The sequence below is a fragment of the Megalopta genalis genome, chromosome 7 (assembly GCF_051020955.1).
Source record: "Megalopta genalis isolate 19385.01 chromosome 7, iyMegGena1_principal, whole genome shotgun sequence".
Classification (NCBI taxonomy): Eukaryota; Metazoa; Arthropoda; class Insecta; order Hymenoptera; family Halictidae; genus Megalopta; species Megalopta genalis.
In genome coordinates this window covers 22,736,594-22,762,259 of record NC_135019.1, presented here as the reverse complement: position 1 = coordinate 22,762,259, position 25,666 = coordinate 22,736,594, and the positions used below count along the sequence as shown (strand labels likewise).

The 25,666-nt window shown below is 33.3% G+C and overlaps 1 protein-coding gene across 1 annotated transcript; it reads left to right on the top strand.

Moving 5' to 3' along the window:
• The first annotated feature begins 15,033 nt into the window (after nt 1–15,033).
• Nucleotides 15,034–15,810, top strand: LOC143259844 (uncharacterized). The gene is made up of 2 exons (XM_076523588.1): nt 15,034–15,341; nt 15,438–15,810. The coding sequence occupies exons 1-2, from the start codon at nt 15,034–15,036 to the stop codon at nt 15,808–15,810; spliced, it is 681 nt and encodes a 226-aa protein (XP_076379703.1).
• The last annotated feature ends 9,856 nt before the right edge of the window (nt 15,811–25,666 follow it).

Below are 25,666 nucleotides of genomic sequence, written 5' to 3'. Positions count from 1 at the left end.
AAAACAAAATGATCGAGGGTTAATATGGTGGTACAGTCTAATATTACATTATTACTAGCCTGCGGATTTTATGCAGTTATGGCATAAATGGATTAGTGAAATATGGAATATTAAAAATATCAGAAGAATTTTACATCACTGTCACATTATTTCCAAGCTTTTAGAATAGATAAAATATATTTTTATTTAACTTCTGTTTATTATAATTAATGCAAGATATTTTCTATGCAAATATTTTGTAACCATAATCAGTTCAAATAATTCGCTCAGTTTTTATTTTATGTTAGGAATTGAATATATAAGATCTATTCGCTCTATGTTCTGGAGCAAATGAAGCTCTGGTAACATTAGCGGAGAAGGTTGAGAACAATGTCACTTTAAATAAAAATTCCAATTTTAGAATGTAATTGTAACTATAATTTCTATCTTGGATGGACAGCATAGTTTGAATAACTTTTAAATCATTTATATGTTATCAATTTTAATCATACAATAGAATATTTTGTTGCAAAAGCAAGATTTAAGGATCAGCCACGTCATCGCAGTAATAATTTTAAAACGATCGATTGTTCTACTATTACGACGAGCGAAGATGGCAGTGTTTGTTACCGTTCATCGTGAAACATTGCTGCTCTGGAGTGAATGATGGGAAAAGTGTATGGGATACTTGATGATACAAAGAAAAATGTTGTGGAAAAAATTTTGAAAAAAGAGCACCGTATGTACTGTACATCCGGCAATATTTCTTGACGCATAACACAGATGCAATACAGCTATGAAATTCGTTGACTGTAGCTCCATTCAGTTGAAAATTTGTATCACCGGGATACGAGCTTGAATTATTCAGGTCCATTCGCCCTCACTTTACGTAGCTGTGTATTATGTAAATGCAATTTCTTGAGAAATAAGTATCAATTACGAATTGTTCCTCTATGCAATTCGCAGTTGTACAGGATGTCAAAAAATTATATGTCACGTTCACCATAGCGGAATTCTACACTTCTAGATCGGTGGAGATCTGTTAAAAACACCTTGCCCTTGAAAGTCACGGTCAAATTTTTTTGCTGTATCATATAGTACTCATCAGGAGAAACAATAGTCTCAAAGGAAGTTTGTTCGCAAGTTAACCATTTACATAAAATCCGATTTAAACCACACCCAAAATCGCGGTACAACCCAGTAGTGATTCTACATACAAAAATAAGAGGAAGAAAAAAGTAAAATTTTTTCTTTTAAGGCTCCTTTTTCGACACCTTCCATTTTTTGACATCCTGTACAAAATTCGTAGCCTAGTAAGAATAAGTTCATTATATTATAATAAAGAATTTCAGTATCTTTTAGAGGCAAGAGCAAATCTTTGCATTCAGGCATATCTTCTAAACCAATGATTTTTCGCAATAAATGCTTTAGTATTGTTATGAAGAGAATAACAAGTTAAAAATCGACTAGTGCAATAAAAAATATATGATTCCATTTTTAAAAAATACAGATGACCTTCAAATAACCTCGACGTGTTAACCTAGAAAGATCTTGTTAGTATCAGATTATGTGCCTTCTAAAATCATTCAAGTTTCGTTTGAAACATTTTTTAGTATCATCGACGTTGTCGAAGATATTTGACTGGATCGATTTAAATAGGTTGCCCTGTATATTGGGATATTATTAATACGTACTTAATACATGTAACTCATATATTTTGATATATTTTATTGACATAAACTTCTGCAGTCTAGTTGTAAAATTCAAATTAGTTCTGTTCTCAATCTCGGACCGAATCTCTACACAGTTACTTCCTCGTTTGACAGGTCGAGTATTTTCTAATCACTACAAGTTCCATTTGCTCATGAAATGCGAGTCACGTTTCCCTCCATACATGATGTAAAGAAAATCTCATTTGCACAATATGTTTATTAAAGCACTTTAGAGAGAGATGTCTGTTTAGTTACTTTTTATAATTCTTTAGAGTAAAACGCTTTTAACCTGAACTCGAATAAAAAAATGACATTTTATTTACAGGACTAATGTAGCAAATATCAATTGCATTGGGTTGTTACAAAAGTAATTTCGGTTTCCCAAACAGATAGCTTACAAAAGAAACCGAAACTACTTTTCAACAACCAAATACAATATACAACAGGCTAAATAGAAGATATTAGATATTAGATATTAGGTATTATTTATAATTATATTTTATAATATATTATTATTATATATATATATTATTTATAATATATTTAGATATTATTTGTGGCATTATTTAAATAAATTTCCAATTAGAATAAAAAATTTAATTATTATTTACAAATGAAATATTAATTTAGTTTGTATTCTGTTATTTATTATTTGAAATAAAATTTGCTCGACTCCTAGAAACGCGGGACGTATCGAATGTTACATCCGACTTCGCATCGAGCACGATGATAGAAACGGTTCGACGACGTGGAAAATAATCTTGAATTATTAATATCGTTGTCGAAATCATCAATTTCTCGTCTTCGATAATGCTCGCATAAGAAAAAATCCGCCAATTCGTTCCGCGCTGGTGAAGTCTGACGTCGAATTTGAATTGGTAAATGGAAAGCAAAGATTTCAGTGTACTCTAACTCGGCGGGTCCGGGACGGATCGGGGATCGACGGATTTACACTCTGTTAAAAAAGAAAGATATCCTTCGTCGTCTGCCAATCTAGCAGGATCGAACAATATCTCACGGATCACCCATTGAATTTCCAGGATAGATGCTCGATGATTCTCGCCAAAGATTGAATCGGTATTACAAATACTCTCTGTGATAAGATACCGGCATTTTTAAGTAGTTATTCTACTACCTTTAAAGAAACCAAATGCTGCGAATGCCGGTATGAAGTCACCGCATTGTTGTTATACCATATAGATGCAACATATGCAACATATAGATGCAAATATAGATAGATAGATAGATAGATAGATAAAGGGAGGGGGGGCGAGTGCCAGAGAGAGAGAGAAGAGAGAGGGGAGAGGGAGTGAGAGGGAGAGGGGGAGAGAGAGGGAGAGAGAGGGAGCGAGAGGGAGTAGGCAAGGGGGGGAGAGGGGGAGAGAGAGAATAAGTGCATGCGTGCCTACACGCAGTGGTCGATTTGACTCAAAAAGGCGGATACGACTATCTTAAAAGTAGCTTATTTTTTAAACTCCCATTGCTTTGATAATATTCATCCAAATCCAATGAACCAAAAACTATATTAAAATTTATACCCCCTACTTCTTAATTCTTTATATTATCTTTATCGTAATTGGAGTATAAAGCATAACACCGGGGTATAAGGAAGTATGTTAATTTGAGAGAATTTTTTGATATTAATTAATACTACAAGTTATACATATTTGTTTATGTATGAATAGACCGCACGCACGCACGCACACAAATAGATATAACATTAATAAAATGAATATTTATTTAGCAACTAAGAAAATGTCATTAATATCTAATAATTAAACGGAATAACAAATATAGTGTAGAATGTGTTGCGTCATGTTAGCTGTGGGAGGCGATCGATGTGAGAAGCTTGTTTTATACATTACGATGTTTGTTCATTTTGACAAAGGCGATCCGATGTTGGAAACAGTTCACACCGAGCCTTTGTCAAATAAACACGTTAAAACTTCGACTCTGAATAATAAATTTGCCGAATAATTACCTACAATGCGCGCAAAATGCTGCAACATTTCAACTTCAATTAGTTGTAACAGTGTTATCCAAATGGATACAATTTTTAACGCTGTTGTAATCACGAATCTTTCCCGAATAGAATGATACCAATAAAAGTGATCGGACTAACTCAGAAGCATAACAAAATTGTTAATGAAGTTTGAAAATTGTACAGGATATGAGTAGATCATCCTCTGTTTTTTCCAAGTTTAATAAATACGCAAATATAGATGTTAAAGAAACAATACTTGCATGAGGCAAAATACTTGCAAAACCGATTTTCGAAATAATGATTAAGTTTCAACATCATGGAAACAAATATCGATATAATACCAAAGCCTTAAAATATTTCGGTTTTCAGTCTCTGATTCTGGTTGCATTCCGCGTATCTTGGCGTACATTTAAGCCCATTGATGTAGAATGAAAGAGGATTACAAGTTGACTACATTCTGTAATAACTAACATGGAATACGTTTTCCCTCTGCCGTAAAGCGAAATGAGACGCGTTAACGGTGCTGCGCTGTCTATTTTATAGCAAATGCGTATGTCGATGCAGTACATATCTACACGCATCAGAGATTTGTAACTTGTTTCAGCAAGCGGAGAGTTGCGAAATGTTGTCCTTGATGAAAAATACGTATGAGTGCGTTTATTACTTCATCTGCTTAAATAACGTCGTCTCTCTCTCTCTCTCTCTCTCTGCAGTGTTTTATATATTTTTGCATATCAACTGGAAGATTTTTTCTTTTCACATTTGAACGCATTGTATACTGGGTGAGTATTTAGCAGCTTTTAGGAGTAAACATGTTCGAATCTACATATAGTCCTCGGGCGACAAGAATGCATCTTTGTGTCTATATTTCACCTCTTTTCGCCATTGGCCGAAAACGGTGACGAAAATCGCCAGCGGCCAATAGCGACCGATAGTTGTGGCAGTGGGGCAGCTAGTATGAGGGAGACTATAGACACAAAGATGCCTTCTTGTCGCGTGGGACTATATAGGGTGTTCGTGATAATTTGTACCAGCATTTTTTTCGTAAACGATAAACATTAGAAAAGACGAAAGAGGAAGAAGTTATATTATATTTTACTGGCAATATAATAGTGTATCTCAGTTTTTTATATGCCGTTTATAGTTTTATATGCCGACCGCCAGAAGCTCAAGGGTAGAATGCTTCGCAGTCAACAACAAATAAATATTTTGGTGGCTAGCACTTCAGCAAAAGATGATCAACATGGGCCTAGAATTAATAATTCCATGTAAGTAAAAAATAAACATTTAAGAGTAAACATAAGTTGAAATTTTAAACGCGTTTTTCTTGAGACTGCATTTTCAATATTGGTGATCAGGATACCTCGAAAAATACTATATTGATTTGAACGAAATTTTTGCAGCCTTTCTTGTATACGAAAAACTTGTTCTTGAACGAAGAATTTTTTCTGTTGAGTATTTTGGTTTTTATAGGCTTGTGGCAGCTACTTCCAGACCTGCCAACGGGCTCCTTTTCCCGCAAGTAACCGATCCGCCTCAATTTGTATATATACATACAGACATCGTCCTTCCTACCGCACCCCAACGTCTAAAGCAAGGGCCTGCTAGGATAGCTTTACTGATGAGTCCTTTGGCGGGTCCTGAACGAAACGTCTCCCCCTCTCCTTTTCTCCTTAACACATCCACATCAACCACCGTCAAAGGCTAAAAACTAGATATTTTACATCAAGAATCAAAATTTTCACTTTGAGTGCTTGCCATCTTGTCAAAAATCAATATTTCAAAAATCCTTCGTTCAAGGACAAAGGACTATCAACTAAAGAAATTTGTTTTGTATATGATTTCAGATAACCGTGGATCGAGTGAAGTTGACAGTTGCGAAGTAAGTTTTTTTTAAAAGCTCTCAGGATAACTTACGCATTTTGGCATATATTTAAATAAAAAAATGCAATTAGTAATAAAAAGTCTGATCTTTGAAATAAAGGAACATTGACTGAAAAGGGCCTTGAAAATTTTGAGAAAAATATTCCCAAAAACAGCATTTTTTAAAACTCCTAAGTGAGCATGACCCCTTAATAGTCATTAAAAAGTTCGTATAGATCGTGAAGTATCACTTGAGACGTCTCGACGTGTTGCTTTATTTCTTTGTTTCAAAATAAAAACCACTACCACGACTGGCTAGATCAGGTAAATTGCGCCGTCACCTTTTAATGAAATAATGGGGCTGAAGTATTTAACGAAGATCTCTTCTGATTCGCGTTGTCGATAGCGAGAATGTTTGCTGACAGTCACTTTTTCAGCTCCGCCTGGATTTCTACCAGAGTTTGCAGCAATCCTCATTTTTAAATCAATAATGTAATCAGATGTTTCTCGAATGTAAATAATCGTGGAAATTTTAATTTATTAAACTTTGCTTTAAACAAAGCATCTGAAGCAACACCTTTCCGATAAAAAATATATCGCTGATATAAACCCAGAAAAAAAGATAGCACAAATTTTCTTCTTGAGATGAACTTCTTTGAGATGATAGGATTAACTTTTGTAAAACTTTTCTAATCTCCCCTAAAAGATATTTGCAATGAAATGTACAAACACCAAGTAGTTGATTTCGGTTTGGAGTTTGGTTCTTGCAAAATATTTCCAACAAATTAACTTACAAAAAACCTCCATATCAATGAATTCACTCATGAAGACAAGACACAGGAAGACAATTCATCCCTCAAAGAAGTATTCAAAAGTTATTAATGAGCCGTTCAAATAACGTCTAAAAAATGTTAACCCTCTCCTCCTAAAAATTGCTGATCTACAAAAAAAACTCTGTAAAATGTTAAACTTCAGATGGATATAAAAAGACACTCGAAAAAGTATTTGTTACCATTTAATTTCATTCGAAGAAGATATTAAAATTAGAAGTAGTTGTCTACTTTATATTTGATCTGAATTTGAAGAAAGTACTGAAATCAAATGTAGATTTGATTTGATCAGTATGCTCCATAACCAGATACATAATTAGGAAATTACGATTCACATGTAACGGATACTTGGAAAAACCAGAAAAATTAGATCTAAGTGGACTTAGTGGGTCAGTATAATTAAATTTTTTGATAGCCGGTCGTGCTTACAGATAATAAACGGCAAATGTTTTGAACGAAATAATACTTTCATTCGAGTGAAATCAATTCTTCGATACCAGACTTAAAAACATAGATGGCAATAGATACTTCTTTTGAATATTTAAAATATGATAAATAATATTAAAATTAGATTGCTGTTCCATGTAGAAAAGATGTCGAATGTCCATTTAATATTAATATACGTTATACACATTTAGCAAAGTCAGTTACGTGTTTGGTACCTGGTTAATATTTAAATTATTTAAATTCACTTGGAGGGCTAAGTGAGCGAAGAACATTTATTATTAATTAAGTAGATTTACTTTTATTAAAAAAATGCGAAAACTTAGCGAAACTTTAATAAAATTTCGTGATCTGGAAAGTGAAATCAACGATGGTATTCCGTAATACTGACTCAAGGCTTCCTTTAATTGGTAATTAAGGAGGGAAACCAATCGAAGGGAAACCAATAAACTCTCTTTCGAATTCAAAGAATTGATTATTAAAATTATTATTAAATTACTTATTAAATTCCTTTTAAAATAATTCATATTATAAGCACATTTTGAAAGAATTAACCCTTCGCGCTCGTAGCTATGTCAACTCCAAAAACAAGACATTTTTTCTAAGCTACAATGCCATTTACATTTTCTATGATTATTATCACTTTATACGTATGATATTAACTCCATTTGCTCATACATTTATTTACATTTTTAACAATTTGTTAGACATAAATTTCAACAACGTAAAAATTCTTTCCAGAAGTGATGTAAAAATTTGTAACGATATCCTAGAGTTACCGTTCGAGTGCAATGGGTTAATATCGAAACTTGAGAAAGGAGGAAAATTACGATGCTTGAAATTAATTGCAGCGACAAACTTGGAATAGAGCAGGTTTTTAATTTATAGCCTTTACAAGAATGTCCCTGTGGGCCATGGCAAGAACTCAGATAATTGCAAGAGCCCGCGATTATTTATATCCATCGCACCATCTTTTAAATGAAGCTTCACGTAGCTTGTAACGTAAATAGTTAAAAATTATATGAAAATAGTAAGGTTCAGCGTGCACTGTTGTTTCACATAAATATGGAAATTCATTTCTACTGTTCTTATTATTAAAAATTATGTGACGCACGAGGTAGAAAATATTAAATTCTTTGGGAACTGTTGCCAAAAATCGATGAAACGCTAAAAGGGATGGCACATTTATTATTACACACAAGTACGTAAAAAATGGATATTTACTTTTAATTCATTTCAATATTCACGATTTTTCATTTTCGTTTCGTACAAAAAGGAGCCGGAGGGAACGATGGGATGATGTAAAAGAGATGATTACATTTTATACACATACAACCCGTGACAAAAAGTTTCTGATCAAACAGGTTGATACAAAATTTTACGAAAAACTGTCGTGTTTGGGGATATTAAAATGTTATTGTGTATAATTAAAATCGATCAGGAATGTAGGGGAGTTTTATAAGAAATAATTAATCACGAAATAACACAAACTTTCATTTATTTTCATTGATAATATAGAGGGAAAACAAAATCTTGCACGGAATAATGTTTCCGATCAGGGAAAGACTTGGAAATAAGTTTCCGATCGAAGGTACAATTAATATTTTGTAACATTAGCGGTGCTCGAATAACAGCTTTAATACGCCGTGGCATTGATGTGATCTATTTCTGTAATCTATTAGTGAAATTTCTTCCCACGATGATCTTATGGCCTATCAGAGGAGATGCGTGGACTAGCCCATGTTTTTTTTCTTTTAAACAATGTTTATTTCTTGAAACTTATTACTGATCTTTGGTTTTATTGCGGCAAGAAATAACATAATAAAAACAATCCAATAATAAATATTTTTTTATATAAATGTTTAATTAGTACTCCTTAATAAGTACTCCTTAACCTAGAGAGGCTTTTTAAACTACTTAATATGTCTAAAAAATGTAAGAGAATAGTTATAATTTAATATTTGATTATCAGGTTTGTACTTAGCTTGAATAGAAACTTAGTTATTGCACTAATAAGTACTTGTATAAGTTTTGTATAAGTCAATAAAAAAGTCACCACTGTACGAATATAATAGGTCTAGCCGATGTTCGCTAGGTGCGAAAGGGTGGAAGTTAAGAGTTGTTGGCCTCATAACTTTTAAGAAGAGAAATTTAGATACCTTTCGAGTGGCGAAAAAAACCTATCGTTGTAGGTGATACTAACTATTGGAATCGAAGATGTGACTGGATAGAATAATAATACTATAGTTTCAATTCCAGGGGACCGTCAAGAGGTCCTTACTTGAACTTAAACACGAAACCCTGGGAAAATCTACGTAGGGTGCACATGACTCCCACAGAAAAAAAAACAAAAAATATTATTTCACGCTAAATCGATCGCCTTTCCCCTCGATGTCTGGGATTTTGTTCAAACTGAAATATGGTGTAATCTATGTGATATTACGCATCTTTGGCCACGTTAAATTCTCTTGGCGACTGTGAAACTTACCAATTGTGTTTTTAGTCTTCATTGTAATAATATGGCTTGATAATGGTTTGATTCGCCGACCGTTATAGCAGAGAACTTAGGGTGGTTAAAAATGCCAAAAAACCCAAATTGTGCTACATGGTGAAAAAATAATGTGTGCAAAATTTGAAAGCGATTCACGGTAGATTCAGTCAGCCAAAAATTAATTTTTTGGTGTATTCAAAAAAGTAAAATCATTTGTGTAATTGAAAGAGGTATGAATACTAAAGAGATAATGAATACCAAATTAATTCTGTACAAATTCTTGTGCCAATTCTATAAAAATCAATTCTAAGTCAATTCAAAACAACTATTAGCTACTAGAACTGGTGATCACTAGAACCGTGAAACATTGTGATTTTTTTAATTTCATTTTTTATTTGGTGATTCTTCTGGATAGAGATACATATTTCTGTATATACTTGGTTCCTTGTATCGTGAAAGATTCAAAGTTGAATTATTAAAAAGAAAACTGAGATGTTAAAATGTTATGTTGCTTTTTTATATAATTGATTCAAGCGGCTTTGGTATTTTAGATTAGTTGTATCACATAAAAATAAAAGTTTTTTGAAATCAATTTTTGGTATTCATTAGCCGTAAACATACCTTTTTCAATTAAATCTTATTTTCTTCCAACTGTGCGACTGGATAACGGGAACCCGCGCCGCATTGGAGTTAAAGTTTCTTACCCTCAGAACACCCATTTCAGTAAACATAATTTCCGAAATTAGAAATCTCAAGCTTTAAAACGATATGCGGTTTCTTAAATTTGGATGAATATTGACAAAATTATAGGAGTTTAAATATTGAACTACTTTTAAAATAGTCGTGACCGCACTTTCTAGTCAAATAGCCTGCTGTGCAGTGTATCAAAGGTTAAAGCAGAGAGCGATCCATGTACATATACATATGTGTGCTGAGTAAATAATGCGACTGATTGGAAAGTGAAAATCTAAATAAATATCAGCTACCGACTGATCGAGTTTTTTTTATTGAATGCCATGTAACCCCATACAGGATTACTAGCAACGCACCAAAGTGCCTAATACAATTAATATATATAACTACATTAAAAGATAACATATGAATAGACAATATGAATAACAGCGGACAAATTACACAAATTAAAAATAAATACAATGCTGCTTTAGAAACTTTATTTTTAACTTATTTTATCATTAGCGGAGAGATAAATGACTGAAAAAGAAAAGTATTAATTGAGTATAGGGAAAAGAAACTAATTGAACACAATTTAGAAATTAATTCATTTCTGTCAAGATCAAGTCGCAGGCATTGTCAGATAATATGATTAGATTCTTGATCAGGATAGTCACAGCTGCATTTAGGATCAGAAGCAAGGTTGATTTTGTAAAGAGAAGAGGCCAGTTGTATGTGGTTTGAACGCAATCTATTAACAAAACTAATAAATTCTCTAGGAAGGGATTTACGAGTAAACCATGGGACTGCTAAAGAATTATAAAACTGCTCAAAGAATTTAGAACTTTTGTAAGAATCTTGTTCGAGTAAACCCATTTCAGATTTAGATTTAGCCTTTCTGAAGCTTTGAGTAAAGTCCAAGTGTGAGACTAGAATATCAGGTCTAGTGGGAAGACGGGAAGTCTCTTTTGTCAGTTTATCCACTTCTTCATTGAAACGAATACCGGAATCCATAGCCCGATTCCAGAGCCGAAATCCAAAAGAAGAAAATTTTAATGTTACGAAGAGCATGATCATGAAGAATTACTTTGATATTGATAAGAACAGGATTCATTTTGACACTATGAGCAGATTTAGAGATAGACAAAAGGGCACTTAAGCAATCTGGATATATCATTACATTATCATACTAAGGAATTTTTAATTGCTATGCAGTAAAAGATGAAATATCTTTATTTAAGCTCAAAAGAGATGAAGTGTTTAATTCAGGAGATAGAAACGCAGCACCCACTCGTTCAAGATTATGATCTCGACTCCCATGGGCAAAGAAAGTAATGGAATTGGATGGTTTAGAATACCAGTGGTTCACAAAGATAATGTTGGGATCAGAAGAGGTCTTAATAAAAGACCCAAGCTCAGGGTCGAGTTCCGCAATACAACATAAAAAATTATAATTAGTAATATAAAGTAATGTAAAGAAAGTTGATTTCGAGCCTAACATGATTTTTAAGTGGTAGCAGAGAATTGATATGAGAAGGAATCATAGAAAGGAAATTAAGAAGAATGTTGTTCCAAAACGGAGATAAAGAAAGACTGATTATTGTTTTGTATAAATTGCATTCATTATGTGATAACTTTTTGATGAGGAACTTATTACAAGGGAACGTGGCCCTATCCCGAAGAGACCATAATTTGGATTCCGCGAGGGGAATATTGGTTGGGGTGCTAATTCTATACCCCAATGAAATACGAATGGATGCAAATTGAATTCTTTCAATTCGAAGAAGTTGGGAATTACGTTTAAGAGCAGAAAATGGCTGAAATGGCAGAAATGTGGTTTCCACGGTGAAAAAGCGACGCGCCGATAGAATACAAATTGTCGGTCGAAGATAAATGGAGAATTGTGACGAAGTGTTTCGCTCGAATTATTTGCCTGGCGGTGCGTTCAAAATGTGATATGTGGAGCCGCAAATTTCTGTGCGCAAATGGTGTCACGTGTGACTTAAAAGGTGTTATAAAGACATATATAAAGAGAGGAATATATTTCACTCGGAAATGTTTCACTGCAATTTTACGCATTTGTGACAGAAATGAGTGACGCGAATGCAAAAATTGTTTGAAAAATTTAAAAACTGTTGCGTTATTTGTAACTCGTTGAAACATAAATATTTATATGGCTCATGTACAGTAAAATAGCCCTTCCAGCATCTTCAAAAAATTCAATTAATTTAATCCGGTTTCAAAAAATTTGTGCCGTTTTAAAAGGTGTCCGAATACTCTTTTTGCCCTCTGTATGTATCTCGTAATAAACGCAGACAATGTTTACTTTGCACGAATATCAGTAATACACGCATAAATCTCTTACTACTCTAAGCAATTAAAATTGTAAATCCATAACAGCACTTTTTCAGGTATAATAAAAAATGTATGTCAAACCATCAGGAGGAGTTTCAGCAATGACTTTAAAGGTACGCCTCGATTTATTTCACGTTGATAAAAATCAATCTTGTTTCGAAATAATAGAAAACAATTACGTCGACATATGGCAAGTAAGTAATCTCAGGTGATATAGAATTATTTTTACGAATAATTTTCGACAAGTACGCAGATTTTTAATAATATTTTGTATCATATTCACAAATTCGATGTCTTAATCACATCATAGTATTGACGTACGATTAACTTCTTATTTGTATTATACATAGCCGATATGACATCTAAAAAAAGAACAGCTCCATCGTATTCACAAAAAGTCGTTCAAACAATGAGAATATTTAGATTTAGACATTTGCATGCATACCATTCTAAATATTTCGTCATATCTGAAAATAGGTCACGTTCAAAGATAAAATCACCCTACAAGATAGTATCCCCCCAGGGCCGCTGAAGACGCAAATAAGTTTCTCCAAGAAATGTTAAATAGCTTTCGATGATGAATGGCTTCGTGTATACAAATAAAAAAATATTTCATTCGGAATTGGAGAATTCCCCGGAGTTGTAAATATTCCCACAAACAACTATCGGCTTTCGACATTCGACACTTTTTAAAACGAAATAATTGTTTTATAACGGGACTAAACGAGTTGAATTTTTTTTAGATGATAGGAGGACTAGTCTACCAAACAATGACTAAAATACTTTCTTCCAATTTTGCTATTACTTGGTAAGGCAAAGCCTAGAACGAAAATTCGAAAAATGCCTTTCGATAACTTATATGCGTGTTGAAAATTCGATCGAATTCGATTATTCCAGAGTCAAGTTACAAGCGTTGAAAGATTTAAAAAACTGCAGATTTCTAATAGTTATTGGTGTTCACAGTTCGTGTTAAGGTCAACCGATTTCGATGAAATTTTCAGCAAGCACGTGAGTTATCGAGTTCTACAAGATGCATGTTCTTAATTTCCCTTGTAGGTTTAGATAAAAAATTTAAACAATGATAGCTTGTTATTTTTTTTTGTCATTCCAAGCAATAGCAAAGTTAATAAAAGCATTCTAGTTGTGGTCTAGTATACTGGTCCCTTTATCATCTAAAAAAAAATTCAAGTCGTTTAGTCCAGATTTAAAACAGTTATACCGTTTTAAATGGTGTCCGAATATTAATAAGAGTATAAATATCATAAATTCGTACGGTGGCAATTTATCTCCTCCCTGTATTGTTTAATCATCTTAATATTGCCAGTATGCTCGTGCATCGTTTCGATGAATTTAATTAAAACCGGGAATTTTGTTTTCAATAATACGGCTATTCGTATGAATCAATTTAACCGTTTGGGTTTTGATTTTCTGCCGAGATGGGTCAGAATATTTGATCGCTATGGACAACTGACAGTGTACTCACAGACTGTCGAAGTAGCACGCTCAACTTTGCTGATGCACGTACATCGCATAGCTGCTTTTTTAAATGTAAATAATACAACTAACACATTTTATATTTCATTGTTATCTTCTCAATAATCTTTATTGAAGAAAACTTGAAATATTTATAAACTAATAGAGTACGCATATTAAGACAAGCGATATCGCGTTGTTCGGCATTTTTCGACCGTGTTTTTCAATGAGCCCTGGGACTCAAACGATTAATAACAATCATCTTAACTGATTTTTCAGTTTTTTGAATGATTCGCATGTGACGCTATTGAGAGCGAACTATATTTATGATTTTCTTGTAGTTTAACTATTGATGATACAGGACTGAGAAGCTCTTCAAGACACAAACATAAAGGCTTCAAAATCAGCTGTAATCTAATCCTCTTAATACTTCGACTACAAGAGGCATTATATACGCCCTCACAAGTTTACCGATATGCACGAAAGGCATACATGTACGCCCTCTACATTTTGTGGACACCTATGCTGTTGCACCAATGCATCATTGTTTTAAATACGTAATAATATGCGGCAGTCAGTCATAGCGATTAACATACCTACTTCATTTCGTTTAAATTGATGGTTCTCTTCAAGAGCACGCCGCAGTCAAAGGGATAAACTATATTTACCAGTATTGACGTGCAGTACATTTACATACTTCGATCATCAAACCGCAAAAACGTCAGAAATCTTCTTACGTTCTGGTACTTCATTTTTGGATTATGCTATTGTTGCCTACAAAAGTGTTCGTATATCAGAATAAAATTTGATCAATTCAATTTTATTAGTATTTACATAACGTTTTTTCAGAATGTGTTTACACAAAATTAAAGAACATCTTTTAGTCTTCAAAACTGTATACGAGTAAATAAACACGAACATTTTTTCTTTAAGTGAATAGAGCATATTTATTAAATGGTACAAATATTGGGCCACAAAAGTCTTCGTACAGTTGCGCGATAAGATGCGTAAATGCTCTATTATTGAAACAAATAACAAACTGAAACATCTGAATACTGAATATTAACCGTAGAATGCCTTAGTAGTCTGTTAGCAACGAGTGCAGTAATTCAATTATAAAATTAGTTTGCAAATATGAGTCGCAATTAAAAACGAAGAGAAGCGACTATTGAAAAGCGGAAAGTTATTAATTTATTTAAGAAGTAAAAATCGTTATGGGAAATTGCAAGCATGGTTGGGAAATCACATTCTACAATACAATACATTGTAAGAAAATATAAAGAAGAAGGATGTGTTGTTAATAAGCTGCGTACGGGAAGACCCAAGAATTTAGGAACTAGGGAAGGAAATTTTATGTTAAGAAAAATAAAAGCGGAACCTACTACAAGTGCAACAGGTATTGCAACAGAATTACGAGAATTGGATAGAATTTATGTGCATGCTGAAACGATACGTCGTACAGAACATCGAAATAATTTTCATGCACGTACCGCAAGACATAAGGTATTCGTCAGCGAAACTAATCGTAAGAAACGATTGTGATTCACAAAAAATTATGTCGGTAAATTCACGTCGTTTTGGCGAAAAACTATATTTTGAGACGAAAGTAAATATAACATTTTTAACAATGATAGAAAGAAAAAGGTGTGGAGAAGATTAGGAATATCAGGTATGGGGTTGCATGAGAGTGCAAAGGACACGGGCAATTTGCACATAATTGGTGTTATGGATAAATTTGTTTATTTAAATATACTCAAAGATAACTTAAAAATTAGTGCGGAGAAATTTGGAATTTTGAATGATAATAACTTCTACCAAGATAAAGAGCCTAAACACAAATCGTATTTAGTACAATGGCTTATCTATAATATTCCCCATGTGTTAACAACACCTCCTCAGCTTCTGAATTTCAATCCAGTTGAACATCTTTGGGAAGAATTGGACCGAAAAATTAGAACTACGCCGATTTCGAATCGGGAAGAATTAAAACAACATTTTAAAATCTGAATGGGAGGATATAAGCAATGAAATTATTTCCAACTTAGTGCAATCAATATAGCGACGATTACAAGCTGTAATTCAAACGAAAGGCAACCCTCCAGAGTATTAATAGTCTTTAAATTCGTATTATTATTAAGCGTACGAAGACTTTTATTACCCGATGTTTGTATCATATAATAAGTATGCTCTATTTACTTAAAGAAAAAAGTTCCTCTTTATTTACTCCTATATAGTTTTAAAGACAAAGAAATGTTTCTTGACTGCGTAAACACATTCCAAGGAAACGCTATGTAGATAATAATAAAAATGAATTGAACAAATTTTTCGTTCTAGTGTACGAATACTTTTGTGGGAAACTGTATTTTCGAAAGAGAGGAGAAATTACAGAAATTCTTAGCACATAAGTTGAGTTTTCATTACGTAAGCAAATATTACGCTAAAAACTGCTACATTTGTAAATTCCGCACGAGGATTATCCACTTTGTTACTAGTTTTCCCAGCGATTGTTTTCCATGTCCACAAAAATTTAATAACCGTTGAAACTTCATCCTCATGGTATCTTTTTACCAACAATGAATGTAAACACAGAAATCATTTGCTGCCGTGATTACTACACGTTAATAAATAAACTCGGATAAATAAATTTGCAGATTCCATAGTTCGATGAAAATTACCTGCTGCCATTGACGTCATATGTGAATCTTCTTGCAGCAGAAATATTCCGACCACCAATATTAAATACCGATTCTTTCGATGAAAAGAAAATACGGATTGCAAGTAATAATGCCTTGTATATTAAGAGCCGCGACTTCCTGGACAGCGAGGGATTGAATCGCTCATATACGAGCCAATGATCGAACGGAGAGCGAAGCAACAGGAAAAGGAGGAATCAGCGCCAATTAAAGTGACTTGCCGCATCATCTGGATATTCTAGTTTAGAACTTTCAAAAAATCATTGTTTTTTGTTTAATTCGCAGTGTTTAAAGTCGCATCAACCACTGAATGGGTTATTAGCGATTCAAAGTCAGGTTTGCAGTTGATTGTATAGTTTCGTTTACTTCAAATTATGTAGTAAGTTTTGGATGGTTCCATTGTTCTTCGTATATCTTCTAAAGGAGCTCTTATGTTGTGTTGCCTTCTGTCCCTAATGTTTTCTGCAGTGTAAGGTGATGTGTTCCACTGTTAGGGAGGTGTTGCATGGTCTTCAGGTTGGTGTGAAGTGTGTTTCGTGTCATCCACTATGATTTTTGAGATCTCGATCTGGTCATGTTCTGGGAGGTTTTTCCATTTGCTGTTCCATTCGTCTGTAATTCTTTTTTTAAGAATATGGATTATGTTTTCTGATTCCGCTTTCTGATTTCTTGTTAGGTTGGATGGAGCATCAAGAAATGACTGCTTTTTTAATTGCTTTGTCAACTGCTTCATTTTCCCTAATACCAACGTGGGGGGGGGGGGGCTACATTATTGCTATCATGTTCTTTATTAATGCGGCCTGTATATAGGATTTTTTGCAATCTTGTACGACTGCGTCGTTGGTCCAGCGGTTTTGGATCACTGTAATGGCGCTCAAGGAATCGCTAAGAATGTTGATGTTCTTATTTTGATAGGAGATAGTATTTTCCATAGCTCCTTGATTCATTTGAACCTTTTGGATTACTTGTTCGCTAACGACCGCGTATCCAGCACCAGTTGGGGTTTTGGTTGTGATTTGGTAGTTTGTTTTGTAATTCTTCTGGCTGCGCTCTAATGGTACAGCATGATGGACTAATCTTTTTGTTGCGGTCCGGATTTCTATATTAAATTCTTTCAGAAAGTTATTTATTCAGCAATAGAAAGGGATTGATGTTCTTCTTTTCCTTGATTGCATGTGTGGGGCAGTTTTGTTTGAAAGTACATATATTGAAATACAGGGTTTTGCGGAGAGGAGGCGACTTTAGTTGCAAATTTGATAATTAAGTACTTTTCTCTGGTCTGTAGTGGTGGTTCGGATACTTCGCTGAGGATGCCATTGATTGGGCTGGCACGGAAGCGCCTACGGTTATTCTAGGTGCTATCTTGTGTATCGTGTTTTAATTTCTTGAGTGTACTAAAGCTGGCAGAGTTATACGCGATTGATCAGTAGTCCAATTCTGATCGTACATTATTGTTTTATACGGCAGTAGCAATGTAATACGACATAGCGCATAGGACATAAAAAGGGATCGAAACACATCCTGATTCATGCAAATGAACAGAAGAAAAATTCAGGGCTCCCTTTTTTAACAAAAGGAAGGTCCCCTCTATGGTCCTGTGCTGACAGATTAGCTGTAAGTATGATTGTTATTTAAATAATACAAAAAAAATTAAACGTGTCTCTCTCGAAACTATGTTTCTGAATTGGGAGCGATGATATCTCAAGATCTATTTAACCGATTTTATTCATATTTGGCGTGTACCTTCAGTACATGTGTCGCTATAGTTCGAACTACAATGAGGTCCTAATAATTATTTGTTCTATTTTCTTTAGCCTTCTGAAGTTAAAAAACCAACAGAAATCGATATTTCAACTTCAAAATGCTGTCATTTTTTAAAATATCATTCTTTTTGCCTCGTGGTTCCTGCTTACCTTAACTTTCAAGTGATGATCACTGTAACATCTAACATTTCCAAATAATTCCATTTATTTAGTCCAGTGTTAAAAAAAATTATTGTTTTAAGGGGGTATTCTAGTGTGAACTTTTGAAAAACCCAATTTTTTTGTTTGCATATTCTTAAAGGATACGATTTCAAAATTACATCTTTGGAACCTTACACGCAAACTTCTAAAATTAACGAAGTTATGTTTGTTTGAAAATCGTGACAACTTTATATCATTATCGATTGTACTAGACTTTAAAGTCATTTTTTTCGATACTATGTTTTCTAGGACGGTGTCTATGATATTTGAAAACCTACTGGATCATTTAACTGAAAATTTTAAGTACACATTTAATACATGTCTGATTACAGCCCCTAATAGAATCAACTACAAATTTTTACCTTCCTCATTCTTTTTTAGACCACCGAAGCTTAATAAAGCTATGGACATGATCCATATAGCCCATGAAACTAATTATGGACATTTTTCTTTTGTTCTAGTACCTGCTATATCCAAATTCATACTAATTAAGGAACTTTTACGTTCCTTTTTTATTTCGGACAAGCAGAATGGCCGGAATCATGGATACCGTGAGACGATCTTTTTTAAAAGCGACTGTTTGAGAGTATGCAGTATCATTAATTTTCACTGTTTTTTGATCCAACAAATTTTAAAACGTCGTCGAAGCACGTATAAATAAACCGTGTTAATTTGACTACAAAATCTATGATAGTTTTATTGCAAAAAATTCCCTAACAAAGTTAAAAAAACACGCACTTCACAAATCCTTAAGAAAACACTCCCATCTTTAAAAAATCAATTTTTAGGTTTGGGTTGTTTGTGAAAGTATTACATTTCGAGAATATTCTCTGAAAATTTTACTATAAGCGGATGAAATTTGACGGAGATATAGTCGCTTAATTATTTAAGCGCTAGGACTTTAAGAACTCCTGAAGTTCACGGTACAGGCGAATATAACTGCTACTTTTGAGAATCAGGAAATTTTCAGTTTAGCATATAATGAAGTTTATTGGACTGAAAAAACGGGAACAATTTTTTAATCCAAAAACCGCTAAAAGTGTTGAGAGGAGTGCCAATACATCAGCGAAAAAGTTAGACTGCAGAGAGGCATTACTATACAGCAAGATATGGAATATATACATATATTCTATGGAATATAGAATTGTCAGTTTTTGCAACAATTTCAACATCTGTGAAGTGCAAAATGTGTGCTGAAGAAAAAAAATTTCAAACTGACAATACACGTGGACATGGATTTAAAATTGTTGTGCTTTGTGAAACATATGCCGAACGCTGCAAGCAAGAAGTTACGCACAAGGGTAAAATGCTTTGCAGTCAATAACAAATAAATGTTTTGGAGGCTAGCATTTCAGCAAATGATGACCAATATTGGTCTGGAATTGATGATTACACACACATGTGAGTAAAAAATAAGCATTTAAGAGCAAACGTAAGTTGGAACTTTAAACACGTTCTTTTCGAAATTGCATTTTCATTATCGGTGGTCAAGAAATCTCGAGAAGTACTGTGGACGAAATTTGGATGAAATTTTTGTAGTCTTTTTTACATACAAAAAACTTGGCCTTGATCGAAGGATTTTTTTCCTGTCGAGTATTTTAGTTTCTATAGCTTAAAAACTAGCTATTTTTTGTATCAGAAATCAAAACATTCACTTTGAACGCTTGCCATCTTGTCAAATATCAATATTTCGAAAAATTCTTCGTTCGAGATAATTCGACTAAAGAAATATTTTTCGTACATCATTTCAGATAACCGTGGATCGAGTAAAGCTGATCAGTGCAAAGTATGTTTTTTTAGAAATCCCTTAGGAGAACTGCCATAATTTATACATTTCTGCATATTTTTAAATAAAAGAAATACAATTAGTAATAAAAAGGAAATAATGGAACATTAGCTAAAAAAGGTCTTAAAAATTTTGAGAGAAATATTCCCAAAAAACACTTTTTTTTTTTAACTCCTAACTGAGCATGACCCCTTCAAAGGTGTCCGAATATTAATGCGCGTTATTGTATTTGCGAACAAGCTGCTCGCGAAGCTGTCGTGAAAACCTTTTCATGCATTTCTTTCAATGGTATTTTTCAAATTTTATTAATCGAAGTAAAAGATCAATCGAGTGTTTTCTCCATAATCTTCTCGGTAGATCTGATGAGTAGAGCTTTTTGACCACGACATTGATGTAATGATCCAATTTGCGAATTTCCTCATTAAGAACGTATCATAGATATGTTTGAAGAAGAACAGTTTCGATAGCTCTAAAACTCCGACAGCATGAACCTCCGATATATCCTCAGCGGCCATGGAAAATAGCGGCATGCACCAGCTAGTCAGCTATTCTAAAGCTCTTGGTTGGCCTAGCTCGAACCAGGCAGATTGCATGTAGGAAGTAAATAGATCAAACACGTTTGCTATAGCACAGTTTTACTCAGTGCCGTGTCCCTGACCTTGATCTGGCGAGTGTCTATTAAGCCAACGTCCCAAAAATAACAAGGCCTGTTCGCCTTCCTCAAGGAGACAAGCGTAATCGAAACCTATCTAATTTGCATACGGCGTTTACGTCGCCGGTAACATCCAATTAACATAACAATGATTTAAACGCGACGCCCGAAGATTTACGTGTCGAACTACGGAAACGAAAGTGTCAATATTGTGTTATAATCATTTACTGATCCTGCGAAGATTGGAAATTTCAATTTGCATGATTTACTTTCAGCATCGGGATTCATGTAGTTGCTTTTGTAGATATTCGTAGATGAACCGACGACGTCCCATCGACCATTCTAATTCATGGGGAAGATAACATGACATGCATGGAGAATATTTCCTTGCTATTTTAACCTTCCGTTAAGTTCACGATCGAAATCATGCAATCGAGCGCGTGGCTTTTACAATTTCATTACCAGATATTCTAAAATATATTTTGTTGAACAGGATGTGCTAAATGAGGTAGCTGTGGTTTTCACGAATTTATGACAGAAATTGCTAGGTAGAATAGAAACAGTGAGAGGATTAAAAGAATATGAAAACTCTGTTTTATTGTTCGCAACTTGATGAGACTATCGAAGGAAGAGATTAATTCTTATATGGCTCCTACTAATTGCAACCGAAATATTTTTACTTTGCTGATTATTTGTGTTAAAGGGATCTGAGCAGTTTGAAATTATGAAAAAGTCGAATTTTTCTTTTTTTGTCCGAAATAGTAGTTTGAAGTCTTAAAAATGAATTGTAAGAGGTTACATATATATGAATTAATGCCTCTCCCTGATTCCTACATGTTGATAGGTAAACATAATAAAAAATATATAGTTCATAAATTTATACGTAAAACTTCTCTTTTTCTATACGTTTTCAATGTGGGGACACGGAAACTGGGACATCTACTTTACCTACGTGCCGTAGCGTTAAACATGAAAAATTACGTTCTAAAACTTTGAAAAGGTATTCTAGTGTTAAGTGCATCTGTTTTTAACTTTGTCAGCCAATTTTTGCAAAGAAACTGTTATACCTTCTGCAGTCAAATTGACAAGGTTTATTTGTACGTGTTTCAACTACGTTTCAAACTTTTTTGGAACGAGAACGAAGGTAAAATTTGTGGCACCTGTATACTCTCAAACATAGTCGCATTTAAAAAAAACGTCGCCTCACGGTGTCCATAATTCCGGCCATTCCGCTTGTCTGAAATAAAGAAGACGTGAAAGCTCCTTCATTAGTATGAATTTGACTATAGCAGATAACAGAACAAAAGAAAAAGGTCGGTAATTAAAAAAGGTGGCGATACTTTGAAACTCGATTATCGAGTTTTGCACGTTTTGTTACATTTCGGAGGCTTAGGAAATAGGAAAAGATAAAAATTTTTGGTTGATTCTAGTGGAGGCTGTAGTCAGACATCTACTAAATGTGTACTTAAAATTTTCAGTTAGATGGTCAAGTAGGTTTTCAGATATCATAGACACCGTCCTCGAAAACTTAGTATGGAAAAAAATGCCTTAAAGTCTACTACAATCGATAATGATATAAAGTGGTCGCGACTTTCAAACAATCATAATTTCGTTATTTTTAGGAGTTCGTGTGTAAGGTTTCAGTGATGTATTTTTGAAATTATATCCTTTAAGAATGTGCAAAAAAATTGATTTTCTCATAACTTCACACTAGAATATCTCCTTAAACGCGTTTTTCTCGAAATCATATTTTCAAAAACGGTGTGCAAGATATCTCGAGATCTAATCAATCGATTACTTTGAAATTTTGCGTTACCTTTACTATAATGAACGCTAGGGATTGACGATCGATCTTTTTTTTTATCTTTCAATCATTTCGTAAAATACAAACAAGGAACGTGCAAGTTTTTTTGTACAAATTCGATCATTCAAATACAAATAATTGTCGTTTTATCAATTTCCGCAAAAATTAAAATGTTCGATCGTCGATGCCTAGAGTATATACTCTAGTTTTGAATTTTCTGAACTTTTTTGCACTTATTGAATTTTTGCTCCAGGTAATTCCGTTTGGCAGGAATCCTGTATACCGTGAAGCCACCTTAAAAAAAGGAACTCAGAGCAATGCCGTTTGAAACCTATATAAACAAAATTAACACTGTTTTTTTCATAGTTCATAGCATTGTAAAATATGCCATAAAACTTATATCAATCAAATATGATCTAACCCCTTAAATAAAGATTGAAATTAAATTATGAATTAAAATAAGAATTAAAAGTTACAGTAAAATTTTCTACAAAGTAGAGCTCATTACCGAAAAATGCAACATTTTGCAACGGGAACACGGTTTAAGTTACCGTTTTGTTTCAATGTTTTTTGTTGTGTTATATTTTCCTTAGTAACACAAATGAAGAACTTTTAATGTTAGGGTGTTTTAACGAATGTATAAATAAATTCTACATGAACGTATAGATTGCGAATTTTACTGCCCGGATGTGAGGTTAGTGTTTCTATAATTTGCTTCTGATATGCAATCACTTTTATTCAAAGAGGAAGCAACAATCAGGAACGAGCATAATCGTACAAATGGTATATAATAAAAAGATATGCTGTCTGATATCTATTATTCAGTGTGTACTACGTTGTAACCTGAAACGGAGATGTTGAATCATTGGTATGTCTCACATTAAATACTCTTAGGTTAATTGGATTATTTTGATTTGTGTTGTATAATTAAAATCGGTGATTTCTTCATTTGCAATCGATTCATTTACATTTGTTGTCAGGTAGTTTTAAAAAAGTAAAATATGTGTTTTATAAGTTATGTGAATAATAGAAAAGAAGTTGTTTAAAAGAATTGTGCTTTTGACAAACCATATTTTTAATAAAAATTTCAAGGAAATCTGGGTTACTTTCTTACATCATTGAACATACGCTAAAACTCTATGGACTTTTAAAAATCGTACCAGAAATTAAGTCCGAGTCGTTTCAACTTTTTAGTACTAAAAGAGTTAAGAAAATTAAGAAGTTATTTATTGAAGAGAATTGGATGTTATGTACAAAGTTACGTTGTACGTATTTTACGTAATGTAGCAGTCGACAGAATTTTTAACTTCAAAAGATTTGAACGCTTTGGTGATTGAATTAAATAAAAATTGATATTTAATTCAATCATCTTTTGACATTAAATATGTAATATTTGTCAATTTAACTGAATTAGATAAATTTTATTAATGGGTCATGCTCAGTCAGAAATCTTAAAAAATCATTTTTTGGGTTTTGATTGTTTGTGAAAGTATTACATTTCGAGAATATAACTATTATTGAGAATAATGCTATTTTTGAGAACTGGGAAATGTTCAGGGTGGCGTGTAATTTAGTTTATTGGACCGAAAAAAAACGAAATCAAATTTTGAATCCAAAAACCGCTAAGAGTTGTTATGCACAAGGTTACGTATAACAGCGAGAAAAATTAAACTGCAGGAAGATATTACTGTGCCTCAAGATACTTCTGTGGAATATAGAAAATGATCAGTTTTCTTTATTAATTAATTTATTAATTAATTAAATTTCAAACCAGGCAATACAAGTGGACTTCAATTTAAAATTGTTATGCTTTGTGAAATATATGCCGTCCGCCGCACGCAAGAAGTTATGCACAAGGATAGAATGCTTCGTAGTCAACAACAAATAAATGCTTCGGAGACTAGCACTTCAGCAAAAGATGACAAATATGGGCCTGCATTGGATGATTCCATGTGAGTAAAAAATAAACATTTAAGAGTAAACGTAAGTCGAAACTTTAAATGCGTTCTTCTCAAAACTGTATTTTCATTATCGATGATCAGGAAATCTCGAAAAGCATTGTGGACGAAATTTGGACTTGATCTTGTCCTTGATCAAAGGATTTTTTTCTGTCAAATATTTTAGTTTTTATAGTCTAAAACTAGCTATTTTTGTTAAATCAATATAGCCATCTTGTTAAAAATCAATATTTTGAAAATCCTTCGTTCAAGGACAAATTTGGACTATCAACTAAAAGTAACCGTGGATCGAGAGAAGCTGACCATGGCGAAGTATGTTTTTTAAAAAAGCTTTCAGGAGAACTGCTATAACTTACGTGTTTCTGAATATTTTAAAATAAAAACAATACAATTAGTAATAAAGAGCCCGATCTTTGAAATAAAAGAACAGTATCTGAAAAAGGTCTTAAAAGTTTTGAGAGAAAATTTCCCAAAGAAAGACCATTTTTTTAAAACTCCTAACTGAGCATTACCCCTTAAAATAATTTACTTAAATTAATTTTATTCGTTTTATTTATTTACAATCCCAACTGAAAAATCAGTGACCAGACGTATTGCAAAACGTCGAATATAAATTTATTTCATTTAATAACATAGATTTGATTAAATTAATTTTGTAAATTATTTCAAACTCTAGAATGTACAAAATTATATTTGGCGTTTGGAATATGTGTCCTCTTTTTTGTTGGGATTTTAAATAATTAAAATCCGATAGTTGGAAATTAATTGGGATAGTATGCGAGCCTCTCTCTGTTGCGTATAAAGTTGTATTCAATTTCCTGGAACCTTTATGATCATTGATGCGGTAGTCAAAAGTTCTTGGTATTAGGAGATCAATTTTTATAGATTCAGAAGGATGATCACGGAAGATCTAACAAAATATAATTTTTCGTTCGAGGACGACATATGTTTCTATTAGGGTTGCGCAGTGAGGGTGCGCGATCCTGTTCTCCGGTTGATCCTTTGA

Excerpts from the sequence above, each read along its gene's own strand:
- LOC143259844 (XM_076523588.1), top strand. The coding sequence starts at position 15,034 with ATGGTTGGGAAATCACATTCTACAATACAATACATTGTAAGAAAATAT. Across the intron at positions 15,342-15,437 it reads ACTAATCGTAAGAAACGATT|AAAGAAAAAGGTGTGGAGAA; the intron begins GTGATTCACAAA and ends TAACAATGATAG.